Here is a 23,872-nt window from a genome sequence, read left to right as displayed (position 1 = left end):
CTTCTAAAATAGCTTCCCACTTCTCAATTTCCAACCGAGTTCCAGGATCAGAAATAACAGGCCCAAACGAAGGACTCGCCTCTGACAAAAGACCATCCCAGACACAGAAAACCACCACAGACCTTCCAGGTAGATTGCTGGTTAGCCACTTCCACCAGCTCAACTTACTTTTTTGTTTGTTTTTAACACGCTAACAGCAAACAAGCGCTCTAACGCTCTCCAGCCCTTGAAGCTGGCAAGAATTATTACCCCACTCACGTCACAGAAGGTGAATATGATCTTTCACTTTAAAGAAATAAGGAGCAAGAACATTAACCCTACACGTTTTCCAAACTGGAATCTGGCCGTTAAATTTATCTGCCACAAATTTCTCCTCCGCGTTTCAACAGTCAAGTTAACCTCCGCTGAAAAAAAAAACCCGACCCAAGAAACTGTTTAATAAAGTCAGTTGTTCAGAACTGCTGCTGAATTCCTATCCAGAAATGACTGCATTTCAGTGACAACTATATTTAAACAGTTTGCAAAGGAGCGGACAATCCCTGCAGACAGTGCTCTTCAACACTGCTGGCAGAGGAATGTCCCTGCCCAAAAAGCACTGTAATATGCCGAAATAAATTGGAAAGTCTGGTGAAGTGTTAGTGACACTTTTATGTTCTTCAGAAGGAAGCTGAGCAGGGAAAGAAGGGATAACTTCATAAAGAAAGATAACGATGAGACTCAGTGAAGCGAAGAAAAGAGGCAGTAATAGCCAGAAGGGGAAAGCTGAGCAGAACAGGGAGTTTTGCTTGTCACACACATTTCATCTAACACTTGAACTAGCTGATCTTTTTTTCCCTAGTAAAGTTGAGGAAAGTCATCCCAACACTTTTGGCAGTAGGGACAAAACAAAACAGCTTTCAGAAGCGACCCAGGTTTCGCTCACAAAGTTTGAGCTACTGAGAGGTGCAGACTTCACAGCACCAGCGGGAGATGAGCAAGCAAGCGCACAGCGAAGCCTCGCTGCTCCGACAACTGCTCAGAAGTTTCAGCTCCCCAAGTCCCACAGTGAGACTCAACCGCTTTTGAAGGCTTGGGGAGAGACACTTAATTCCCTAATTTCTGTTGTTCGCATGTCTTCTTTGTGCTGTGGGAGTCACTGACCCCCCTCGGGAGGGGGCTGAGAGGCCCCCACCTCCCAACCCCCCTCAGGCCCACAGCAAACTCCCAGCCTACACGCTGTTCCCCACATCACCCCCGTCCCCTCGCAACACCCCTTCTACGTCTACCTGCCACTGGGAACTCCCGCACCCGAGCCGGGCTCCCCCACAGCTGCCCCAAAAGAGCCCAGAGCTACGCTGCTGAGCCCAAGCCCCTCTTCTTGACTCCGTCCAGAACAGGGTCCCAACCAAAGGGGCCCCCCAGAGCCCCCCAGGATCCCTCCCGAGCTTCCTCCACCCCTCAAGGCTCCTGTATCTGCAACCCCCCAAGTCACCCCGTATCTTTTTAGGGTCCCCCCCAAGCAGCTCCCCAGATCTGCAATCCCCCGAGAGCCACCCTATCTCTCTGGGATGCTTCCAAAGCTCCCCCCACCCCCGCAGGCCCCCCATACCTGCAATCCCTCAAGGCCCCCCACATCCCCCAGGCTCCGCAATGTCCTCACACCTGCAACCCCCAAGACCCCCCCCCCCATGCACCCCAGGGTCCCCCCCCACCAAGGCCTCCACCTCCAGGCCCCCCCCCCAGGACTCCCACTCCCTCGAGGCCCCCTAAATGCTGCAGACTCCCCACAGCCCCATCCTGCACCCTCCAAGCCCCCCCATTTCCCCAGGGTCCCCCCCCCCCTCCGGCCTCTACCTCCCCCCCCCTCCAGGCACCGCCCGGGCCCCTCGGTGCCTCCAGCAGCCCCGCCCACCCTGGGAGGGGCGTGCCCCAACGCGGCGCCCCCTAGGCCGCCATTGGCCGCGCCGCCCGCCACTCGGGGCCCCGCGGCGAGCCGATTGGCCGCAGGGCGCCGTCACTCAGCGGAGGGGCGGGGGAGGGGAGAGGCCGCCTCACGAAAACTCGGGGAGAGTTGTGGGGGGAGGGGCCGGCCACAGGCTCCCCGCGCCCCCCGCCGCCCCGGGCTCCCTCCCTCCTTTCCCCGCTCTCTCCCCGCCGCCGCGGCCCGGAGGGGCCCCGGGGGGGCTCCGGGGCGCCGCCGGTTACCTGAGGGAGGGCCGCGCCGCCGCCTCGCGCCGCCGGGGCCTCGCGCTGGCTGCGTCTCGCGCTGGGGCTCCCTCCTCCCCGCCGCGCCCCCCCCCTCCCCTCCCCTCCGCGCCCCGCCCCGCCCCGCCGCGCCGTCCCCCCTCCCCCCCCCCGCGCGCGAGACTCTCGCGAGACCGAGCCCCCCTCCGTCCCCAAGGAGGGGAGTTGACGCCGCCGGGACCAATGGGGGGCGTCGGGGGGCGGGGCCTAGACGCAGAGGGGGCGTGGCGGATCTGCCCACGCCCCCTGGGGGATGGACAGCGAGAGAGAGACCTCCGGGGGGACAGAGAGACTGAGGGAGAGGCCCTCCCTACACCGGGGACAGAGAGACGCCCCCCCATCTTGGGGACACAGAGAGTGGCAGGGGACACAGGCCACGGGGGACAGCGTGTCCCCAGGCCGCCCTTCAGCCGGGCACGGGCACAGGGCCGAGGGTAACCTGACACCGAGACACCCCAAAGCTGGGGACATCCTGACATGGGCACCCCTGATACTGGGAACACCCCTGATGCTGGGGACACCCCCCCACTCCAGGACATCCTGACAACGGGACACCCCGAAACTGGGGACACCCCAACACTGGGACACCCTCAATGCCAGAGCACCCCAGCATGGAGACACCCGCAATGCCAGGACACCCTGACACCAAGACACCCCATTCCAGGACATCCCTGACACCAGCACCCCAAAACCAGGCCACCCCCAAAACTGGGGACACCGCTGACATAGGGGCACCCTGGCACGGGGACACCCCTGATGCCAGGAACCCCCCATCACCAGGGCACCCCTGACATGGCATCCATGAAACTGGGGACACCCCACACAAGGGCACCCCAACCCCATGGACCCAGCCTGTACTGGTGCCCCTGCAGCCACCTGCACTGGGAGAACTGGGCTGCACTGGGAGCTGCTGGGGGGGGGGCAGATGCAGGACACCCACCAGGGCATGTGGGGACACAGCTCTGTCTCCGTCCCCCCTCCACTAGCGGGGCTAAACCTCCCCCCAAATCCTGGGCCACCCTAAATCCTGGAGCATCCCATCTCCCAGCACAGCCCAACCCCATAAATCCTGGGACTCCCCAAACCGTGGGTCACCCCAAACCCCGTGGCAGAGGGGGGCAGATGGGGAGGAACCCTACAACTAACAGCGGGGCAGAAGGGCTGGGGCGAGCCGGGGGGGGGGCCGAGGGGGGGGTTTCTTGCCAAGCCAAACATCTCCAGCGCGCCGGGCCGCAGCCCAGCACGAACAAAGACCCTTTCTTCGCTCTCCCCGCGTCGCATCAGGGCCCACGTTCCTGGGCGGAAACATGAAATACCCGTCCCGCTCGTGGCCCCGGCTGGGCAGCGCTAACGGCTTCCCTAGCGATCCGGGCACTGGGAATCGTTAGCTTTTCCATCCCTTCGTTTGATTCATCCCAAGAAGCCCCCCGACGCTGGAGGGGCCCCCCTGGGATCCCCATGTCGGGTCCCTTCTCCGCACCATGAGGGTCCAGCTCCGGCCAGGCGGGTGCTGCCCGGCCTCTCCCCGTTCCCATTGTGCACCCCGGGGTGCTCCCAGAGCAGTGCGGATCCCCCCTGGCACCATCCCGTCCTGCAGCCCCCCCAGGGCACAGGAAAACGACACCCTGTCCCGGGGTTGCCAAAAAATGAGGAGACGAGAACCCGTTCTCAAACCGTATTTATTCCCTTTCTGACGGCGGGTTTGGGAGCAGGCCTCTTTCCTGCCCCCCGCCCGACATTCACAGCTGCGCTTGGGACCGGACAAGCCATCGGCGCCGGCTCCGTCACATGGCGAAGAGGATGAGGAAGGCCACCATGAGGCAGAACAGCCCCATGGCCTCGGAGAGGGCAAAGCCCAGGATGGCGTAGGAGAAAAGCTGTTGTTTGAGGGACGGATTCCTGCAGGGAAAACAGACACCTGTCAGCAGGGCGCAGCCGGCCCCCGACCCCCCCCCCCCCGCTTCGCCCCAGCCGAGCCCCCTCCGACCTGGCGTAGCCGATGATGAGGCTGCCGAAGACGGTGCCGATGCCGGCCCCGGAGCCGGCCACCCCCACGGTGGCAGCGCCGGCGCCGATGAACTTGGCAGCGGTGTCGATGTCCCGGCAAGCCGCGCTGGTCTGGATGCCCCGGCAGGCGAGCTGGCTCTGGGCACCCTGCCGGACCTGGGGGGACAGGAGCGTGGGAGAGGCAGCCGGAGGACAGCGGAGCCTCGGCTCCAGCTCCCGCGGACCTCCGTTTCCCCAACGCTGAGCCTGCGGCAGCATCCAGGCCCCCCCCCCCAGGGAAGCCCTGGACTCAGCTCCTTGAATCCAAGAGCAGGGCACAATCCCTTTCCCGTTCCCTCTCCCCAAGCCGGTGCTCAGCACCCCCCCAATCCGCCCAGGAGCCTCCCAGTTCGAGCTGGGAGCGTTACCTGCTCTGTCCGGACCTCGGGGCCGCTCAGCACGGAAGCAGAGAGGGGCCGGCACAGCACCCGCGAGCTCGTCCTCACCTGCAAGGACCAGGCGCGGTGAGACACCGGGGCCGCCGCCACCCTGGGGACCCCCAAATGTCACTTAGCTCCTCGGGGCGCCCCGCGAGCCGGCAGCACCCCCTTCCCAGCCGGGAGAGCCTGGCCTGGGCACCCACCACCCAAGCGTTGCCATCTGGGACCCCATCAGCCGTTCCGTGCCACACGGGGCTCAGCGTAAGGATCCCGCAAGGCCGCTGCTCAGCCAAGGACGCTCCACTCCCGGCACGGGATCGGCATCCGCATGGGTAATTAGTAACCAGCAAGGTTACGGCACCGGCCAGCAAACGATCTTTAACCGGAACGGCCCAGAGACCCAGGGCAGAGCGCGTGGGGCTCCCTGCGCCGTCAGTGCGGCCTGGGGTGGCTCTAACCCCGGCACAGCGTCCCCAAATATCTACTGCCCTCCCTGAGAAGAGGCGGGTTTCAGCTGCACGCACACACCGCTGCCGCACGGAGGGGCAGGACCAGCCCGGACTCCTGGGCTCCCCTCCTCGCTGCCCTTAACGCGGCGCCCGCAGCAGGGCTGGGATTTTTAGGGCTATTTGGGGATTTTTTAGGGCTATTTGGGAATACTCACCAGCGCAGGAGTGGAAACGAACTTTGCGCACGCGTACATGGCGAGGGTTGGAGGGTCACGCACACGGGACACGGCTGGAAGAGAGACCGGACACAGGAGCGCGAGGTGCGGCCGAGTCGCTCTCGCGGACGTGGTATCGCCCAGGGGCCGGTGGCAGACACGCACGGGGGACGAGGGGACACACAGGAGGTTGGATCCGCACGGAATCACCCGGCAGGACACGTCTTTGTCCCGCCGGGGTCCTGCCTCCTCGGGGCGGCTCGAGGCGCCCGCGGGGGCTGCGCTGGCCCCGGGACCCCCGGGCCTGGCAGCGGACGTGGGGCTGTGGCGGGGGGAAGGAGGGGACCTGAAACGCTGTCATGGAGTGGCAATCACCCCAAAAACGTGGTGGGGGGGGGATGCCGCTACCCCAAGCTGCCCCTGGGGGGGGTATCTCCCTTCCCCACCCCCACCCAAAGGGGTCCTCCTCTCCCCTCCCCCACCTGGGGGGGCTTATGTCCCCTCCCCCATCCCAGCGAGGAGTTTATGCCTCCCCCCACCCAAAAAGGGGCTTCTCTCCCTCCTCCCCCCACGGGGGGGGGGTCTCTCTCCCCTTCCCCGCCCCCTGGGGGGTGTCAGTCCCCTCCTCCATCCCAGTGGGGGGCCTATTCCCTCCCCCCCCAAGGGGGGGTCTCTTCCTCCCCTCCCCCACCCCAAGGGAGGGTATCAGCCCCCTACCCCATCCCAAGGGGCGCCTGTTCCTTCCCCCACCCAAAAGGAGGGGGGGATTTCCCCTCCCCCACACAAAGGGGGGGTCTCTCTCCCTCCCCTCCCCCACACAAAGGGGGGTCTCTCTCTCCCTCCCCTCCCCCATCTCGGGGGGGAATCCTTCCCTTCCTCCCCCCCGGCGCCGTGTCCCCCTCGTCCCCTGCAGGGGGGTCCCCAGCAGACCCCCCCCCCCCCCGCCGCCGGGCCGCTGCGCGGCCCCCTCCCGCTCACCTGGCGCACCGGCAGCGGGCAGGTCGCGGCGGGGCCGAGTGCGCAGGCGCGCCCGGAAGCGCCGCCGCAGGGAGGAGAGGGGGCCGGCCGGAAGCACCAGCGAGAGGGAGGCGGCTCCGCTTCCCAGAGCGCCGCCGCCACCGCCTGCGCGCCCCGCGGCGCCGCCTGCGGGCGGGGAGGCGGCGCGGCCCGGGGGGGCGGGGCTTGGCCGCGGCGCCCTCCGCAGAGGGAGGGGGGGTACAGAGGGAGGGGGCGTGGTCAGAGGAGTGGGCGTGGTCAATGTAGGGGCGTGGCCTGGCGGCGCCCCCTGCCGGGCGGGAGCGGCGCGGCGGGCGCCATCTTGAGGCGGGCGGTGCGGCCTGGGGGGTGGGGGGGGCCGGACGCCTGGGCCCCCCCCCGTTCACTCCATCACTGTGTCCCCCCCCTCCCGGGACGCCTGGGTCCCTCCATACCCCCTCCAGCCCACGGGGGTGCACGGGGGGGAGGGGTTGTGTCACACGGGGGCGCACAGGGGGTTGTGTGAGTGTGTGGGGGGGTGTTGTCGTGGGGGTGTGCGAGTGTGCAGGAAGGTTGTGTCACAGAGGGGGTGCGTGAGGGTGCAGGGGGTTGTCATGTGGGGGTGTGCGAGTGTGCAGGGGGTTGTGTGAGTGCACAGGGGGGTGTGTTGTCGCGTGGGGTTGTGCGATTGTGCAGGGGTTTGCACCACAGAGGGTTTGTGCGAGTGTGCAGGGCGGTTGTGTGCGTGGGTGTGGGTGTCACACGGGTTGTGTGAGTATATAGGGAGTTGTGCGAGTGGGCAGGGGGGTTGTGTCACACAGGGGGGTTGTGCGAGTGTGCGGGGGGTGTTGTGTCGCTCCGGGGCGCACGGGTTGTGCAAGTGCAGGGGGTTGTGTGTGCGTGTGTGTGTGTGTGTGTGGTGCCGCACAAGGGTTGTGCAAGTGTACAGGGGGTTGTGCAAGTGTGCGGGGGGGGTTGTGTTGCATTGGGTCACACAGGGGTTGTGCGTGTGTGCAGGGGGGTTGTGTGAGTGTGCAGGGGGTGTTGTGTCGCACTGGGGCACACAGGGGGGTTGTGCGAGTGTACAGGGGGTTGTGCGAGTGTGCAGGGGTGTTGTGGCACATGGGCGGTTGTGCGAGTGTGCGGGGGTGTTGTTGCACACGGGGGGTTGTGCGAGTGTGCGGGGGTGCTGTGGCGCATGGGCGGTTGTGCGAGTGTGCGGGGGTGTTGTTGCACACGGGGGGTTGTGCGAGTGTGCGGGGGTGTTGTGGTGCACGGGTGGTTGTGCGCGCGCGCGGGGGGCCGCGTGACACAGCTCCCCTTCCCCGCTGCCGCCCGGGTCCCGCTTATTAATGGCCCTAATGCGGGAAGCCGTAAAGGCAGCGCGCGGCTATTAATTAAACCATGGCTATAATTAACTTTCATTAAAGGAAAATCAATAACGAGGAGCCGGGATTGAAATGACGGCCATCCGTCAGCCCTTCCCGGACAAGGTGCGGGGGGGGGCGCGCGGTGCGTGCGCATGTGTGTGCGCAGCGGGGGTGTGCACAGGCGCAGGGTTGAGTGTGCACACACAAGTGTGCAAGGGGCCCTCGTGCAGGGGGGGGGCGAGGGCCCCCCCCGGCCACCGCGGCACACACCAGGGTGCTGCCCCCGGCCCAAATCCCCCTTTTTCCCCCCCAAAACGCCCCCCCCATCCCAAAACGGCCCTGCCGCGGCCCCCTCCCTCCCTCCCCGCACACCTTTCCCTGCCTTTCCTCCCCCTCTCCCCTTTTTTCTCTCTTTATTTCCCCTTTTTTCTTTTTTTTATTTCCCCTTTTTTCATTTCCCCTTTCTTCTATTTTTAATCCTTCTTTTTATTCTTTTTTTTTAATCCTTCTTTTTTTTTAAATCCTTTTTTTTTTTTTAATTCCCTGATTTAAATCCCTGGCTCCATTTGCTGCCGCTGACCTTAACGGCTTAAATTAAAAAGCAATGTTCTGTGCGCCCGGCGAAGCGGCGGCGTGCGGCCCCCCCCCCCGCCGCCTCCGCGCCCGCCGCCCTCCCGGGGGGGCCCCTGACCCTCCTCCTCCTCCTCCTCCTCCTCCTCGCTGCCCCTCGCCGCCGCTGATGGCTTTAATAGCCCCCGCAATGGCTTTGACCTTGCCGAGGGAGAAGCGGCGGCTTTGCAAAACCGCCGCGGCCCCCCCCCCGTGTCCCCGCCGCGTTGGGGAAACTGAGGCACGGTTTGGGGGGGGGATGTTTTTAGGGGGTTTAGTGCCGATTTGGGGGTTGAGGGGGGGGGAGAGGGTTGGACACGCGTGCGGTGGCGTGTGATGGTGCGGGGGGGGGCGGCCTGCGCGTGCCCACGCACGGGGCCGGCACGCATGGCACAGTGGGTGCAGGGGGGCTGCAGGCGTGTGCGTGCGTGTGTACGCGTCCGCTAGCGTGTGCATGTGTGTTGTAGCTGGCATGTGCACGCGTGTGCATGCATGTGCGCCTGTGTTGCTGGCGTGTGCATGCATCCCCTAGTGCGTGCATGTGCGTGCTAGCGTGTGTGTGCATCCGCTGGCGTGTGCGTGCATCCACTAGCATGTTCGTGCATCTGCTAGCGTGGACGTGCATGGTTGGCATGTGCATGCATGGTCCGCATGCATGTGTATGCTTCGCGTGTGCGTGCATGGTTTGCGTGTGCATGCATGGTTCATGTGTGCATGCATGGTTTGCATGTGCATGCATGGTTCATTTGTGCGTGCATGCTTCGCGTGTGCGTGCATGCTTCGCGTGTGCGTGCATGGTTCATGTTTGTGTGCATGGTTTGCGTGTGCGTGCATGGTTCATGTGTGCGTGCATGCTTCGCGTGTGCGTGCATGCTTCGCGTGTGCGTGCATGGTTCACGTGTGCATGCATGGTTCATGTGTGCGTGTATGGTTTGCGTGTGCGTGCATGGTTTGCGTGTGCGTGCATGGTTCACGTGTGCATGCATGCTTCGTGTGTGCATGCATGCTTCGCGTGTGCGTGCACGGTTCGCGTGTGCATGCATGCTTCGCGTGTGCGTGCATGGTTTGTGTGTGCACACGTGTGCTAGCACGTGCACGTGCCCCCTCGCGTGTGCGCCCGCGTTCCTGAGCCCGGCGTGTGCCCTGCGTGTGCATGCAGGTGTGCAACACGTGTGTGCCTGGACACGTGTGTGTGCATGGCCGGGGGGGGTGTCTGACCACCCGGGGTTACCGGGGGGGGCAGCGGGTGGTAAGTGGAGGTGCTGGGGGGGGTAAAGGGAAGGTGGGGGGTTACCGGGGGCCCCCGGGGGGGGGATCGGGGCACCGCAGAGTCCGTGGGGGGTCCCGAGGGAGCTGAACGGGGCGCGGGGGAGGGCCGTGAGGGGTCCCCGGGGGGTTAATGAGGGGATAACGGGGGACGGGGGGGTGGTTAAAGGGGTCCCCGGGGGAGTTAACGGGGAGTGAACGGCGGGGGGGGGTTGGGGACACGGAGCGGCGGCCGGTGCCGGTGCCGGTGCCGGTGCCTCCCCCCGCCGCAACCGGCGCCGGGGCCCCGCGGTGCTGGCGCAGTCGCTGCCCGAGCTGCATCCTAATGACCGAGCTGCGGGAGCGGCCCCGGGATCCGCACCGGGATCCGAACCGGGACTTGAACCGGGATCCGCACCGGGACCTAAACCGGGACCTGAACCGGGACCCGGACGGGATCCGCACCGGGATCCGAACAGGGACCCGAACCGGGACCCAACCTGGGACCCGAACCGGGACCCGAACCGGGATCCGCACCGGGACCCAAACCGGAACCTGAACCGGGATCCGCACCGGGATCCGAACCGGGATCCGCACCGGGACCCGAACCGGCACAGCTGGATCACAGGGCTCATAATATCCGTGCACAGCTGGATCGCGGAGGCCACTGTCACGGCCCCGCACAACTGGGTGGCCGGGGCAGAGCACGGTGCCAGCACAGCTGGACGGCAGCGGGTGCCGGTGCGCACAGCTGGATGGGGGCATCGAGGACGTGGCCGGGCACAGCTGGGCTGCCGGGGGCCGAGCCCTGCCCGAGCACAGCTGGATGGCAGATACGGGGGCTACGGCCACGCACAGCTGGGCAGCAGGGTGCAGAGCACAGCTGGGTTGCGGGGGGCGGTGCTCGTGGCCGCGCACAGCTGGATCACTGGGTGCTCTGCACCCTGCCTGCATAGATCACCACCGTGTCCTTAAGCAGCTGGATGGGGCCTCGCAGTGCAAAAACAGCTGGATCGCAGAGCCCCCTGCGCTGCACACATCTGGATGGGAGGGTGCTCCGCCCCGTGCAAACACCGCTGGGTCACTCGATCCCTGCACATCTGGACGGCTCATCCCACCGAGCCGCTGTTGAGGGCCATGACCAAGGCTCCGCGGGTGGCGGTGGCAGAGCTCGGCACCGCCGCCAGCTCCTGCCTCCCTGTCCGGGGACCGGTGTCACCTTGTCACCCCGCCGGCCCCGGGTGTCGGGGGTCCCCACGGCCAGTGGCACCGCGACCCGGCTGCCGTTTTGCCGTGGGAGGGTAGAGGGCAGTGGCGGTCCAGGGAAGCCGAGACGGGTCCCATTTCTGGACAGCGGGTGACACTGGGCAGCGGGCGGCACAGGGTTGCGGGTGACACCGGGATGGGGGTGACAGAGGGGCTGCGGGTGACACCGGCCTGCGGGCGATCCTGGGGTGCGTGTTTGCGTGAGGCTGTGCATTTGCAGCGGGGTGCAAGCTTGCAGGGGGTTGCACGTTTGCACGGGGTGTGCGTTTGCACGGGGTGCGTGTTTGCACAGGGTGTGTGTTTGCATGGGGGTGTGCATTTGCACGGGGCATGTGTTTGCACAGGGTGTGTGCTTGCACAGGGGTGTGCGTTTGCACAGGGTGTGTGTTTGCACGGGGTGTGTGTTTGCACAGGAGTGCGTTTGCACAGGGTGTGCGTTTGCACAGGAGTATGCATTTGCACAGGGTGTGTGTTTGCATGGGGGTGTGCGTTTGCACAGGGTGTGTGCTTGCACAGGGTGTGTGTTTGCACGGGGTCTCTGCTTGCACAGGGTGTTTGCTGGCACAGGAGTGTGCGTTTGCACAGGAGCATGCGCTTGCACAGGGTGTTTGCACAGGAGTGTGTTTGCACAGGGTGTGTGTTTGCACAGGAGTGTGTTTGCACAGGGTGTGTGTTTGCACAGGAGCGTGCGCTTGCACAGGGCGCATCTTTGCAGCGGGGTGCACGCCTGCAGGGAGGGTGCGCGTTTGCACGGGGGGGGGGCGTCACACCTTCGCACGCGGGCGTGCATTTGCACAAGCGGCGAGCTCCGCGCAGCGGGGACACGCACGCGCTCCCCCAAACTCGCCGCAAAGCCGGAGCGCCTCGGCCACCCGACGCCACCCCCGTACGAGCCACCGGAGAAGCCACACGACGCAGCCCCCCTCCCACCCCCCAGGCAAGGCCACCCCGTTAGCGGCGGCGGCATCGTTAGCGGCGGCGTCCGGCGTGGGCCGGGCGCCGGCGCGGGGCCGCGGCGTGAAATACGGCTCCATAAATCCCTGCTCCGTTGCGTCTCCCGGCTTAATTAGGACAAGGAGCGACATGATTCAGGAGAGCCCAAACGGGATGGCGTCATGCGCCGCGTTACGACGGAGGGGGCTCGGCGGCCGGGAAGCCGGGCGGCGACAACGAGCCGCCGCGCATCCCTATTTTTTCTTGTTTTGGGGTGTTTTTTTGGCGGGGGGGGGGGGTTAAAACGGGGCCGCCTGGATCCAACCCGGCGGCATTTTGTCCTTCTTATTTCTTTTTTCCCCCTTTTCTTTCCTTTCCTACGGGCTTTTTTTTTTATGACAAACTTGACGTTTGACATTTCGAAGCCGATCGGATCTTCCCCACAGGATGGCGGGAAACGGGGATATTTATCGGGGTCTCGGCGACGCTGGGAGAGCAAAGGGAGATTTACTCCGACGGCGAGGCAGGATCAGAGATATCGGCTCTCCGGCCGGGATCGCGGGGCCGCGGGCCGAGCCGCGGGCAGCCGACAGCGATTTCTTGGGGACTTGGATCTTTATTTTGTCCCAAAGGAGGGCTGGGAGGAAGGGGATAACGGCCCGGCTTGGCCCGGCTTGTACGGGTTTCAGGAGGGGATTCTCTGATGGCAGGTATAGGGTTGTGCCGGGGGAACCGGGGCGTCAGCTCTCGTCGCGCCGCAGATTCCCAAGAGGGATTTTTGCTGCTTGGAAATGAGACGTTCGGCTTTTTGGTGGCTCCCTGATGCCCCCTCTGCCCATCCGGGCCCCAACGCTGCTTCGCAGCCGGGTCCCGGCTCTCCAGCACCTCTCGCCTGGGGATGTGTCTGGGGTTGGGGACAGTGTCTCAGACTGGGGATGTGTCTCGGGTTGGGGACAGGAGCTTGGACCTGGGGACTTGTCTTGGGTTGGAGGACGGTGTCTTGGACCTGGGAACATGACTTGTGGGCCACGTCTTGGACCTGGGGACATGTCTTTGGTCAGGGACAGTGACTTGGACCTGGAGACATGTCTTGGGTTGGGGACAGCGGCTTGGACCTGGAGACATGACTTGTGGGCCATGTCTTGGACCCGGGGACATGTCTTGGGTTGGGGACAGTGGCTTGGGTCAGGGGACATGTCTGGGGTCGAGGATGGCATCTTGGACCTGGAGACACATCTTGTATTGGGGACAGTGTCTTGGACCTGGAGACATGACTTGTGGGCCGTGTCTTGGACCTGGGGACATGACTTGGGTTGGAGATGGTGTCTTGGCTTTGGGGATGTGTCTCAGGTTGGGGGACGGTGTCTTGGACCTGGGGACATGACTCGAGGGCCATGTGTTGGATGTGGGGACATGTCTTGGTTTGGAGACAGTCTTTTCAACCTGGGGACATGTCTTGGGTTGGGGACAATGTCTTCAAGCTGGGGACATGTCTTAGGCTGGGGAACGGTGGCTTGGACCTTGGGACATGACACAGGGACCATGGCTTGGGTCTGGGGATGTGTCTCAAATCAGGGATGGTGTCTCGGCCTGGAGGTGTGTCCTAGGCTGGAGGACGGTGGCTGGGACCTGGGGACAAGACTTGTGGGCCACATCTTGGGCCAGGGGATGTGTCCGGGGTCAGGGACGGTGGCTCGGACCCGGGGATGTGACGTAGAGACTTTGTTCCCAGCAGCTCTGAGGAAGCAGGGCTGAATTTTGGGCTAAAACCTGCCAAGACTGGGGCAAAAACTCCAACATACCAGCGAAAAAATGCACCTCGTGCCCAGTATGCAAGTGCAACACCCCCATGCAAGTGCAATATGCGCCATGCAAGTGCAATAGCTCCCGTGCAAGTGCAACAGCCCCCGTGCAAGTGCAATACCCCCCGTGCAAACACAATACACCCCGTGCAAGCACAATATCCCCTGTGCAAGCGCAATATCCCCTGTGCAAGTGCAATACCCCCCGTGCAAGTGCAATACACCCCGTGCAAGTGCAATATGCACCATGCAAACACAATACCCCCCATGCAAGTGCAATATCCCCCGTGCAAGCACAATACCCCCTGTGCAAGCGCAATATGCACCGTGCAAGCACAATACCCCCCGTGCAAGTGCAATATGCGCCGTGCAAGCACAATACACCCCGTGCAAGTGCAATACACCCCGTGCAAGCACAATATCTGCTGTGCAAGCACAATACCCCCTGTGCAAGCGCAATACCCCCCATGCAAGCACAATATCTGCTGTGCAAGCACAATACCCCCCGTGCAAGTGCAATACACCCCGTGCAAGCACAATATCTGCTGTGCAAGCACAATACCCCCCGTGCAAGTGCAATACCCCCCGTGCAAGCACAATATCTGCTGTGCAAGCACAATACCCCCTGTGCAAGCGCCATACCCCCCATGCAAGCACAATATCTGCTGTGCAAGCACAATACCCCCCGTGCAAGTGCAATACCCCCCGTGCAAGTGCAATATGCACTGTGCAAGCACAATACACCCCGTGCAAGTGCAGTATGCACCGTGCAAGTGCAATACCCTCCAGGCGAGGGCAACTCCCCCTGCCCAAGGGCGATGCACTGTGCAAGGGCGACGCCCGCCACGCAAGGGCGATAGGCACCGCACCAGGGCAATACCCCCCCGCCCTGTGCAAGAGCTACACCCGCTGCGCGACGGGGACACCCCTCGTGCAAGGGCAATATCCGCTGCGCAAGGGCGAGACCTGCCGTGCAAGTGATGCACCCGCCGTGCAAGGGCAATACCCGCCGTGCAAGGGCAATATGCACCGTGCAAGGGCAATGCCCGCCGTGCAAGGACAGCATGCGCCGTGCAAGGGCAACACCGTCGTGCAAGGGCAATACCACCCGGGCAAGCGCAATACCCCCCGTGTAAGAGCAACAGCCGCCCTGCAAGGGCAACACCCCCCCATGCAAGGGCAATGCCTGCTGTGCAAGGGCAATACGCAGCGCGCAAGGGCAATACCCACCCCGTGCAAGGGAAACCCCCCCCCATGCAAGGACGATGCCCCCCGTGTGAGGGCTGTGCCGGGGGGCCGGCCAGGGGGGCAGGATTCGGGGATGCTGCAGGCTCCATGGTGACGGTTGCCGGGGCGACCGCCTCCCCCGCATCCCCTGCTCGGAGCCAGCGCGGATGCCAATTTGGAAAAGCAGCGGCAAGCGGAGGATCTAGGAGGCCCTAAAGAAGATTGATAGGAAAATCGATGCATCGTAAAGAGCAGGTGACTCATCGCCCCAGGAGCGGGCGCTCGCCCGGGCCCACGTGTGCTAACGAACGCGCAGAAGCGGTAATTGCAATGTGACCCCCCCCTCCCAAAACGGTGCTGGGCCAGGCCCGGCACCGGGCCAACAGCCGGAGCGTGTACATGCGTGCATGCACGTGTGTGCGTGCATGCTTGCAAGCGTGCGTGCATTTGTGTGTGCATGCATGCACGTATGTGCAAGCACAGGCGTGGCTGTGCGTGCAGGCGGGTGTGCGTGCGCCGGCAGGCGTGTGAGCGCATGTGCAAGCGTGGGGGTGTGTGCGGGCAGGCACGTGTGCACAGGCTGTGTGTGCACGCATGTGTGTGCACATGCATGTATGTGTGTGCATGCACACACGTTAGCGTGCACGCACAGGCGTGTGGGTGAGTGCATGCGTGTGCACGTGCAGGCATGCGCGTGCATGCACATGAGCGTGCATGCACGGGTGCGCGCGGGTTGTGTGTGCGCGTGCGCCTGTATGTACATGCGTGCATGTGCATGTGCATGCGTCTGTGCATGTGAGCGCATGTGCACGCATTCATGCGTGTGCAGGCATGCGTGGGTGTGCAAAGGCGCCTGTGCGCAGGCTGCATGCGCATACACGCTCGTGCGTGCACGCGTGCACGTGCATATATGTGTGCACCCATGTGACGGAGCAGGCGTGTTTCCCGGTGCCGGGCTGCACGCAGAGGGGCCCCGGCGACGCTCGGAGCAAACTCCAATTGCACCCAACGCACTTGCTTTTTTGGGGGGAAAGAGGGTGCTTTTGGGGGCGCCCGTTCTGCGAAGTGCCAGGGCAGCGGGAGGCGAAGGAGGCGGGGGGCGACGGCTCGGCTCTTTCTTCCTCATCTGCTCTCTGCACTGCACCACGACGCTACGGAAAATAATATCCCCGCAGCGGCGACCGGGAGAACATAAAAAAGATGGGGAAAAAAAAAAAAGAGGAAAGAAAGGAGGGAGAGAGAGAGAGAGGAGGGGGAGGAAGGAGCAGGGAAAGGTCGTCCGTGCCGCACAAAGCCGTTTCGGGATGCTTCGTCCCCCGAGCAGGGGTCTCCCAGCTTGCCGCGACCCCCTTTTCCATGCATCCCGCTGTTGCAACCGTCCGGCCGTCCGGCTCCACCAAAATCACCCCAGGGGCCTGGGCTGAGCACCCCGAGGAGCCTCGCGGGGGCCCCGGCTGCTCTGCCTCCTGCTTTCGGCTTTTCCAGCCGGAGCAGGGATGCCGTGGGTGGCGTTGGAGCCTTGCTCATGGAGGGGGGGGTGGATTTGCACCCCGGGGCCGGAGGGGATTTGCACCCGGGGCCGTGCAACGCTTCGCCCCGGCTTCATCTGCAGGCAGCGCCCGCACGCGCCGTCTCCCCAGCCGCCGGGCGCCCGCCGCCGCCGCACGCTCCCATGAGGAATTTGCACCCGCGCTCATAAATTTCCCCCCTTCTCTTCCGCCTCGCTGGTCCCATCGCCGCTTTGCCGGGCCAGAGCTCGCTTGCAGGTGCCGCCGGGTGCCCGCGGCGCGTTCCCGGGCCCGGCCGGCGCGGGGTCGGCTTCGTTTGCGGCCGCTGAGTAACGAGCAGTGATTTATAGGCTGCTCCCAGCCGGCGCGGGAAAGCGGAGCCGCCGGGGGCTGCCGACCGGCGACAAAAGCCGACGGAGGGGGCGGAAAAAAAATCAATTCGGTTGCTTTTCTCCCAATATTTCCTGCGATTCCTTTGTTCTCCTAACGAAGGTCCTCTAAACGAGAGGAGCTAAAGCGATGAGCATCCCCTGCCCCTCCCAACTCGGGAAACGTGAATATTTTCCCGTCATTTAGGTGGTTTTTTTCCCCATTCTCTTCTCCCCCGTCCCAGCTTCGTGGCAGGGGGATAGAGGAGATGCGGCGCCGGAGATGGGTGGGGGTGACCGGCTGCTTCTCCTGGCCCCGGTGGGGATGGGGGTCCCGGGGGCGAGGGATGGGGTGCAGGGTGGTGGGATGCGCCCGGGAAGCTCTGGGATGGGGTGGTGGGAGGTGACGGGGTGATGAGCCTGGGGATGGGTGGTGGGTTGTTGGATGGGGTGGAGAAACACGGGAGAAGGTCATGGATGGCCCAGGTGAGCAACAGGATGGGGTGGAGTGGGACAGGATGGGATGGGATGTGTGGATACCCATGGGATGGGATGGAAAGATGAACCATGGGATGGGATGGGATGGGGTGGTGGTTCATGGGACAGGATGGGATCAGTAGAGACCCATGGGATGGGATGAGGAGTCATGGGATGGGATGGGATGGGATGGGATGGGATGGGATGGGATGGGATGGTGGCTCATGGGATGGGATGATGGATCACAGCAAGGGAGGTTGGGTCATGCAGTGGGATGGGTGGAGAGCCATGGGATGGGATGGGATGGGATAGATGGAGAGCCACAAGATGGGGACAGGATGGGCTGGGATGGTGGACCATGGGATGGGGTAGTGGGTCATGAGATCGGACAGAATGACATGACGTGGCATGAGCTGGTGCATCATGGGATGGGGTGGCCAGTCATGGGATGAGATGGGATGTGTGGAGAGTCATGGAATAAGATGGGATGGGATGGGACAGTGGGTCATGGGATGGGATGGGATGGGATGGGACAGTGGGTCATGGGATAGCGAGTCAGTGGGTCCTTGTGCTGTAGGGGACCAGAAGGTCCAGGACGCTCAGCCCTGATCACCCCAGGCCGGGCGCAAAACCTCCTTTATTTTCCTTTGTTTTACTGATTTTGGTTTAATTTTAGGAAAAATGCCTCTTCCTGTGCCATGTCCTAGGCTTTTGTCACAAAAACCTGTCTCCTCCACCTGGAGCAGCCCTGGGGCTGCCCCAGCACTTCTCCGCTGAGCTTTGGGGGGAACAGGAGGAATTTGGCTGCCAGTGAAAACTACAGACTTTCAGATTGAAAAGGGAAGAGAGAAAGAGAAAAGGGGGAAAAGAGAAGGGAGGGAAGGAAGGAAGAAGGAGAAGGAGAAGGGGAAGGAGAAGGGGAAGGAGAAGGAGAAGGAGGAGAAGGAGAAGGAGGAGAAGGAGAAGGGGAAGGGGAAGGGGAAGGAGAAGGGGAAGGAGAAGAAGGAGAAGGAGAAGGAGAAGGAGAAGAAGAAGGAGAAGAAGGAGAAGGAGAAGGAAAAGGAGAAGGAGAAGAAGGAGAAGGAGAAGAAGAAGGAGAAGAAGGAGAAGGAGAAGGAAAAGGAGAAGTAGAAGAAGGAGAAGGAGAAGAAGAAGGAGAAGAAGGAGAAGGAGAAGGAGAAGAAGGAGAAGGAGAAGGAGGAGAAGGAAGGGAAGGAAAGAAAGGGAGGAAGGGAGGAGTAAGAAAGAGAAAGAAAGAAAAGAAGTGAAAGAAAATAAAAAAGAGTGAGAAGAGAAGAGAAGAGAAGAGAAGAGAAGAGAAGAGAAGAGAAGAGAAGAGAAGAGAGAAGAGAAGAGAAAAGAAAGGAGCCCCACGGGGCGGTGATGGGGACGGGACCCAGAGCACCCACGGGTGCCGGCGGAAGCAGCGCGGGACAGGTGGCACCGGGGGGACGGGGCAGCCACGTATCTCCGGCTGTCCCGTTTTCGGGACAACTGCTCCACCCACCGGACTCGGCCGAGGCCTCGCCGGGCGACGCGCGAATCCCGGAGGCAGCCGCATCCACAGCCGGAGCGACAAAAGAGCGGGAGAAGACAGGCGGTGAGGGCTGGGGAATGAGTATTTCAAAGAGGAGGGAGCTCGTTGCCGTCTCCTTCCCGTCGGAGCCCATTAAATCGGCGGCAGGTCAGGCGGAGTCCGCGGGAGCCCCCGCGCCCGCTGGGAACGGTGCCACCGAGGAAGCTCCCTGCCCTGCCGTGCCTCAGTTTCCCCGTAGGCAAAAGTGAGCCGAGGGCTCTCGGCTCCCTCCGTCCGCACCCGGGGCTGAAACCTGCCTGCGCTCCAGATCCCCATCCCATTCCTATCCTCATCCCCATTCCCATCCTCATCCCTATCTCCATTCCCATCCCCATCCCCATCCTTATCCCTATCCCATCCCATCCCATCCCCATCCCCATCCGTTTTTTTCCCCCCATCCGATCGCGCTTTAGCTTTGGGGCACCAGGCTCTGCAGCTGGGAGCGCTTTTCCGCAGCTGCAACCGCGCCGGACGCCATGGCTTCGGGCAAGCGGGAAAAAGCCGCCTGCGGAAAAGCCAGGCCGCCGGGATGGCAACGGCAAAACATCACATTTTTGGATGAAGGTCGGGGCAAAAGCGGCCGGGGGGGTGGGTGTCCCTGCCCCGAATCTCATCCTTCCCTGGAGCCAACAGGATGCTCAGGAGGGGGATTTAGCGGGAACACGCTCCGACCGCGTGGGGATTCGGACCGGCCAGTGGATCCCGGAGGGCGAAGCCTGTTTCCCAGCACCGCCGCCGGGAGCTCCGAGGGCCCAGGCGTCCGGGCCACGGGCTCCTGGCGCCTCCGGAGCCCCTCTTCAGCGGCTGATTTACGGCCCGTCCTCCGCCGTTCCCGGGAGTCCTTGTCGGATGCCGTGGGGAACCGTTTTGTGGCTCAACGGCCGCTGCCGCCGGCTCCTTGCCGCTGCCGCCGCCGGTTGCCGCCTTGAACAGTCGAAGCGCGGCAGAGGGAAGGTTCCCATGGCAACGGCAAAAATCTGCATTTCTCCGTTTGGGGCTAAAGGCGGCGATTTGTATGCAGGGGGGCGCGCGGCGCCTCCGAGATCCGAGCAGGAAAAAATCACGCCAAAAAAACAAAAAAGGGGGAAAAAAGGCTCGGTTCTGCGGGAAGCGGGAGAGCAGCGCAGCGCCGCCATTATTTAGTGCCGGCCTTTGCCGCGGCCGGGTGGGAAAAGGGAGGATGGGGAGAAAGGAAGAGGGGGGATAAACCCACGCAGACACCCATGGAGCGAGAAATCCTTCCCGCGCATCCGTTCTCGTCCGTCCATTCTTCCTATCTGTCCGTCTTACCCGCGTGTCCTTCCCGGGCATCTTTTTTGGATGCCCGGGCCTGGCTCCGAATCCATGCCCAGCTCGCAGCCCCCCCCTCCCCGTTTTCCGCCAGTTTGGGATGCCGAACGGGCTTGGCGGGGCTGGGAAGGGAATGGGAGGGGGGATGTTGGAAACGGCCGGGATTCCCGCATCCCGCAGAGGCCACACGGGGAGCGAAACGCTGCCGGGGGGGCGCGAAGCTCCGGCGCTGCCATGATTTACTAACGGCGGCTCCTCGGGAAGCATCTGCCACCCATCACGGCTTTGTTTCGGTGCCGGCCTTTGTCCGCCACCGGATCCCTGCTCCCTTCGGAAGCGCTTGTCCTCCCCGCATCAGCCTTTCCCGCGCCACTCGAGAACGGCTTTTTTGGTCTTTTTTCTCTTTTTAACACCCCCCTCTTTTCTCCCCACGTTTTTCCTTCTGCCACGGCTCTATCACCCCACGGGAAGCGCAGCCCGGACGCCACGGTGAGGGTTGCCGCCTTCCACACGCCGGCGGCAAGCGAAAACCCCAAATCTAGGGAGCAAAGCTTCCCCCGGCTGCTCGGGCACCGGATAAAACGGCCATGGAGCAGCACTTGCCTCCCAGCCAGGCTCCGCAGGATGGAGACGGAGGGCGGAAAAATTCCCTCCCGACCGGGGCCGCTTCGAATTTAATGTCTATTAATCAAAATAACGAGGCGGCAGCTGCCTCCGGCGCTTCTGCGTCGCTGAACCGATCGTTTCCCGCCAGCGTTCCGCAGGCGAGGCCGAACGGATTGGCCGTGCCGATAATTTCATAGCGCCCGGTCCCATAAAGCTCAGGGGAAAATCAACCGCGTGGCAGCTCCGGAAAGGAAGCGTTCGCTGGGGGCTGCAGCCCTCGCTGCTCCCGCCGGGCCTGGTGGGAATTAGCTGCCGGCAGCGGGATGCGCATGGGGCACCGGATGCTCCGATCTGGTTTCCCATTGCTCAATTACGGGTCAGCTAAGCTGAATTTCCAAGCGGAAACACGGGGTGAAAGCTGGCTCAAAACCTTCGGCAATCGGGTGCTCCCGCTTTCGCCTCATTTCCGGATTTTCCGTGTGTTCCCTGGCCACCTGGCGGAGGCTTCGGCTAAGCCTGCGGTGCCCATCTTTCTGCAGGCGCGGGGACTTCCCGGCACTTTTGGCGCCATCGGCAGCTCCTCCTTCCTCCACGGCAGGAGGATGCTCTGCTTTCGCTCCTGTTTCCGATGAATTCCTTGGATGAAACATGGGAAAATCACTCCCGGAGTGGTAAAAGAGCCACGGTAACGAAGTGCCGACATTCCCACTGACTTATTAGGCATCGCCTTGCAATTAGCCCCGCTAATAAGGCGGCTCCGGGAGGTCCTGCTTCCCGGCAGCCGGCATTTCCCGGCGGCCTCATCTGCTCTCGGCCCCGTTTGGGGCAGTTTGAGATGTTTTTATCGACTGTTGAGTTATAAAATTAGTGATTTTTTTTTTTGAACGTGGCCCAGAGGAGTTTTTTATCCCGCTCTTCCGGGGCCTGCGAAGTTTTGCGGGAAATAGCGGCGGTCGCGGGATGAGGTTTCGCGGGGCGGAAACGCCAAACTCAGCCGGGTTTAGCCCGAAGGTGGAATGTTTCCAAACGTTTTCTGTGAGTTTTTTGGGGGGGGCGAAGCCTGGGCCGAGGCCGCCGTGGCATCCGCGCTTTATTTTCAGGCGCGGAAACGCCCTTTTCCGTTGGCGGCGAGGGAAAGAGGGCGGATTTTGGGGTGTTTTGCAGAGCAGGGGGGGGTTCGAACCCCGCTGGCTCCTTCGAGCCGTCCCCATCCCGTTTTACACCCCCCTTCCCGCAAACCGCTTTTCTTGCCCTTATTTCTAGGCGAGCGAGCTCGGACGGCTTTATCCGGCTAAATCACCCCTAATATCCCGGGAAACGCTTGCGAGAGAGCCTGGGGGTGGGGGGGGGAGGCAGTTTATCCCGTCTCCCTCAGGAAACCCAGGACCCGGCGCCCATTTGCGCCCGTTTAAAAAAAAATCCCCCTTTTAAAACAGCTTCGAATTTCCGATGCGGGTGAATAAAATCCCGCCGGAGAAAAAAAAAATCCCAAATATGCCCGCAAACGCGTACATCTTTCCTCCAGCCGTTTTAGCCGGAGTTTCTTTCCAGGCTCCTTGCGACAATAGGAGGCGAAACATTTGCAGATGGGAGCGGAGTGGGGGTGGAAGTTGGCTCCGTCCCTCCAATCGATCATTTTTATTTCCTGTTGTAGCTGACAAATTGTTCTGTATTTTATATCGGGTCCCTCCAGGCAAAGTGGCTGCGGGATGTGCTTTTTTTTTTCCCTTTTTTTTCCTTTTTTTTGGTATTACCTGGGCAAAAAAAAAAAAAAAAGAAAAGGGGAAAAAAAAGGAGGAAAAAAAAGGTCGTAAAATCTAATAATAAAAAAAAAAGAAGTTAAAATAGTCCGACAGAACAGAGCCGGTGGTAATGAGCACCGCAGAGATGCCCTATAAACCTGAGCCAGGCTGCGGGAAAGCGGAATAAGGGGGAATAAAAGCGGCCGGGGGAGAAAAGGGGGAAGGGTCAGGAATCCGCCGCTCCGAAGCCCCCTTAACGCCCCCAAAAAGCGCCGTGGAAATTTTACCGACGCGGCTCGCTAACGAGGGCTCGGTGCTAACGAGAGCGGGGCGGCGAAGCCAGGAGGGAGCAATTCGGGCGGCGCTTGGCCGCCGGGGCAGCGCCGTTCCGGGGGGCTGGAAAACTTTCCCGGGCGGTGGAGGAGGGGAGGGGAAAAAACCCTCCCCGCGGAGGGGAAAAAAAAAAATCTGGATTTTTTTTTTTTAAATGCAACGCTTTGATTATTCCGTTCGAAATGCCATTTCCATCAGGATTTTAATTGTCTTGGAAAAGGTCAGACGACGCTCCTTCCCCCAGGTTTCATTTTATTTTATTTATTTGCCCCCGGAGGAAATTCCCTTTGGCAGTGCTAGCTGTGCAAATCGGTCTCTTTTTAGGAATCATGTTAATAAAAAAAAAAGAAGAAGAAAAAAACAGGTTTTCTCCGGTCTGAAAGCTCCGGGTTTATATTTCTCATTTTTGCTCTGCAAAATGGCAAAGGCTGGATCGCTCCGGGCTGCCTGCAACGCTCCCCCATGGCAAGCACCCCCCCAAAATCCATGTTTTTGCCCCGGCATATGGAGACCTGCGGGGTTTTGCGCATCCGATTTAATCGGGGGGGGGTTAATCAAACCGCGAATCCATCCCCATCCGTGGCAAAACACGGGCCGGCGCCGCGTGAGACCCGAAACCGCTGCAAATTGCCCCGTTTTGTGCTCTTTTCCGGGCGATCCGGGGTGGAGACGATCCCGGGCATGAGGTGCTTGAGACACACTGGGCGCCGTTTGGGTTGAAAACAGCCTTTTTGGCAATTTGGAGCCGGTGGGAGGGCTTTTTCAGGGGCCGCTCTGCCTTTACGGGCTTGCCGCGTGAGGCCCACATCCGAAGGCTGCTTTTGGGGGGAAATGTGGCATTTTCAGCTATGGAAAGCCCCAGGCCAGCGGGAGGATGAGCAAACCTTCCCGATTCCCTGCAGCCGGTCGCCGCCATCCGGCCCCGGCTCCGAGCGTCGCCCCAGCCGCCGCGGCCCTTGGTTTATTTTTTATTTCTCCCCTGCTGCCGCCGCCTCGGGGGCTATAAATCCACCCGGGAAGGCCCCGGCGCGGAGCCGGCTGCCAAGAACAACCCCCGGAGCCGGCCCCCGGGGCGAAGCGGCACGGCCGGGCGGCCGCTTTGGCCGCCAGCCCGCCCTTGGAGCGGCTCGCCGGGCTCGGAGGAGCGACCCCGGATGCCTTTTCCCGCGCGGCGCCCGCCGGCCGCCCACGCCGAGCATCGCCGCCGCCACCGGAGCCCCGGGAGAGATTTA

General features: G+C 62.5%; 2 protein-coding genes across 2 annotated transcripts in view; both read right to left on the bottom strand.

Moving 5' to 3' along the window:
• LOC106487718 (cyclic AMP-dependent transcription factor ATF-7) overlaps positions 1–2,269 on the bottom strand; it is a 51,565-nt gene extending 49,296 nt beyond the window's left edge. The window contains exon 1 of the mRNA XM_067313932.1: positions 2,185–2,269. The gene's annotated coding sequence lies outside the window, so the exon portion shown is untranslated. The remainder of the gene's footprint in view (positions 1–2,184) is intronic.
• A 1,615-nt stretch (positions 2,270–3,884) lies between these two features.
• Positions 3,885–6,366, bottom strand: ATP5MC2 (ATP synthase membrane subunit c locus 2). The gene is made up of 5 exons (XM_067314031.1): positions 6,292–6,366; positions 5,314–5,387; positions 4,638–4,715; positions 4,211–4,386; positions 3,885–4,122 (listed from the first exon to the last, which is right to left on the bottom strand). The coding sequence occupies exons 2-5, from the start codon at positions 5,350–5,352 to the stop codon at positions 4,008–4,010; spliced, it is 408 nt and encodes a 135-aa protein (XP_067170132.1). The 5' UTR covers positions 5,353–5,387; positions 6,292–6,366; the 3' UTR covers positions 3,885–4,007.
• Between the last annotated feature and the right edge of the window lie 17,506 nt (positions 6,367–23,872).

Source organism: Apteryx mantelli, chromosome 33, assembly GCF_036417845.1.
Source record: "Apteryx mantelli isolate bAptMan1 chromosome 33, bAptMan1.hap1, whole genome shotgun sequence".
Taxonomy (NCBI): Eukaryota; Metazoa; Chordata; class Aves; order Apterygiformes; family Apterygidae; genus Apteryx; species Apteryx mantelli.
This window is presented reverse-complemented; position numbering and strand designations above follow the sequence as displayed.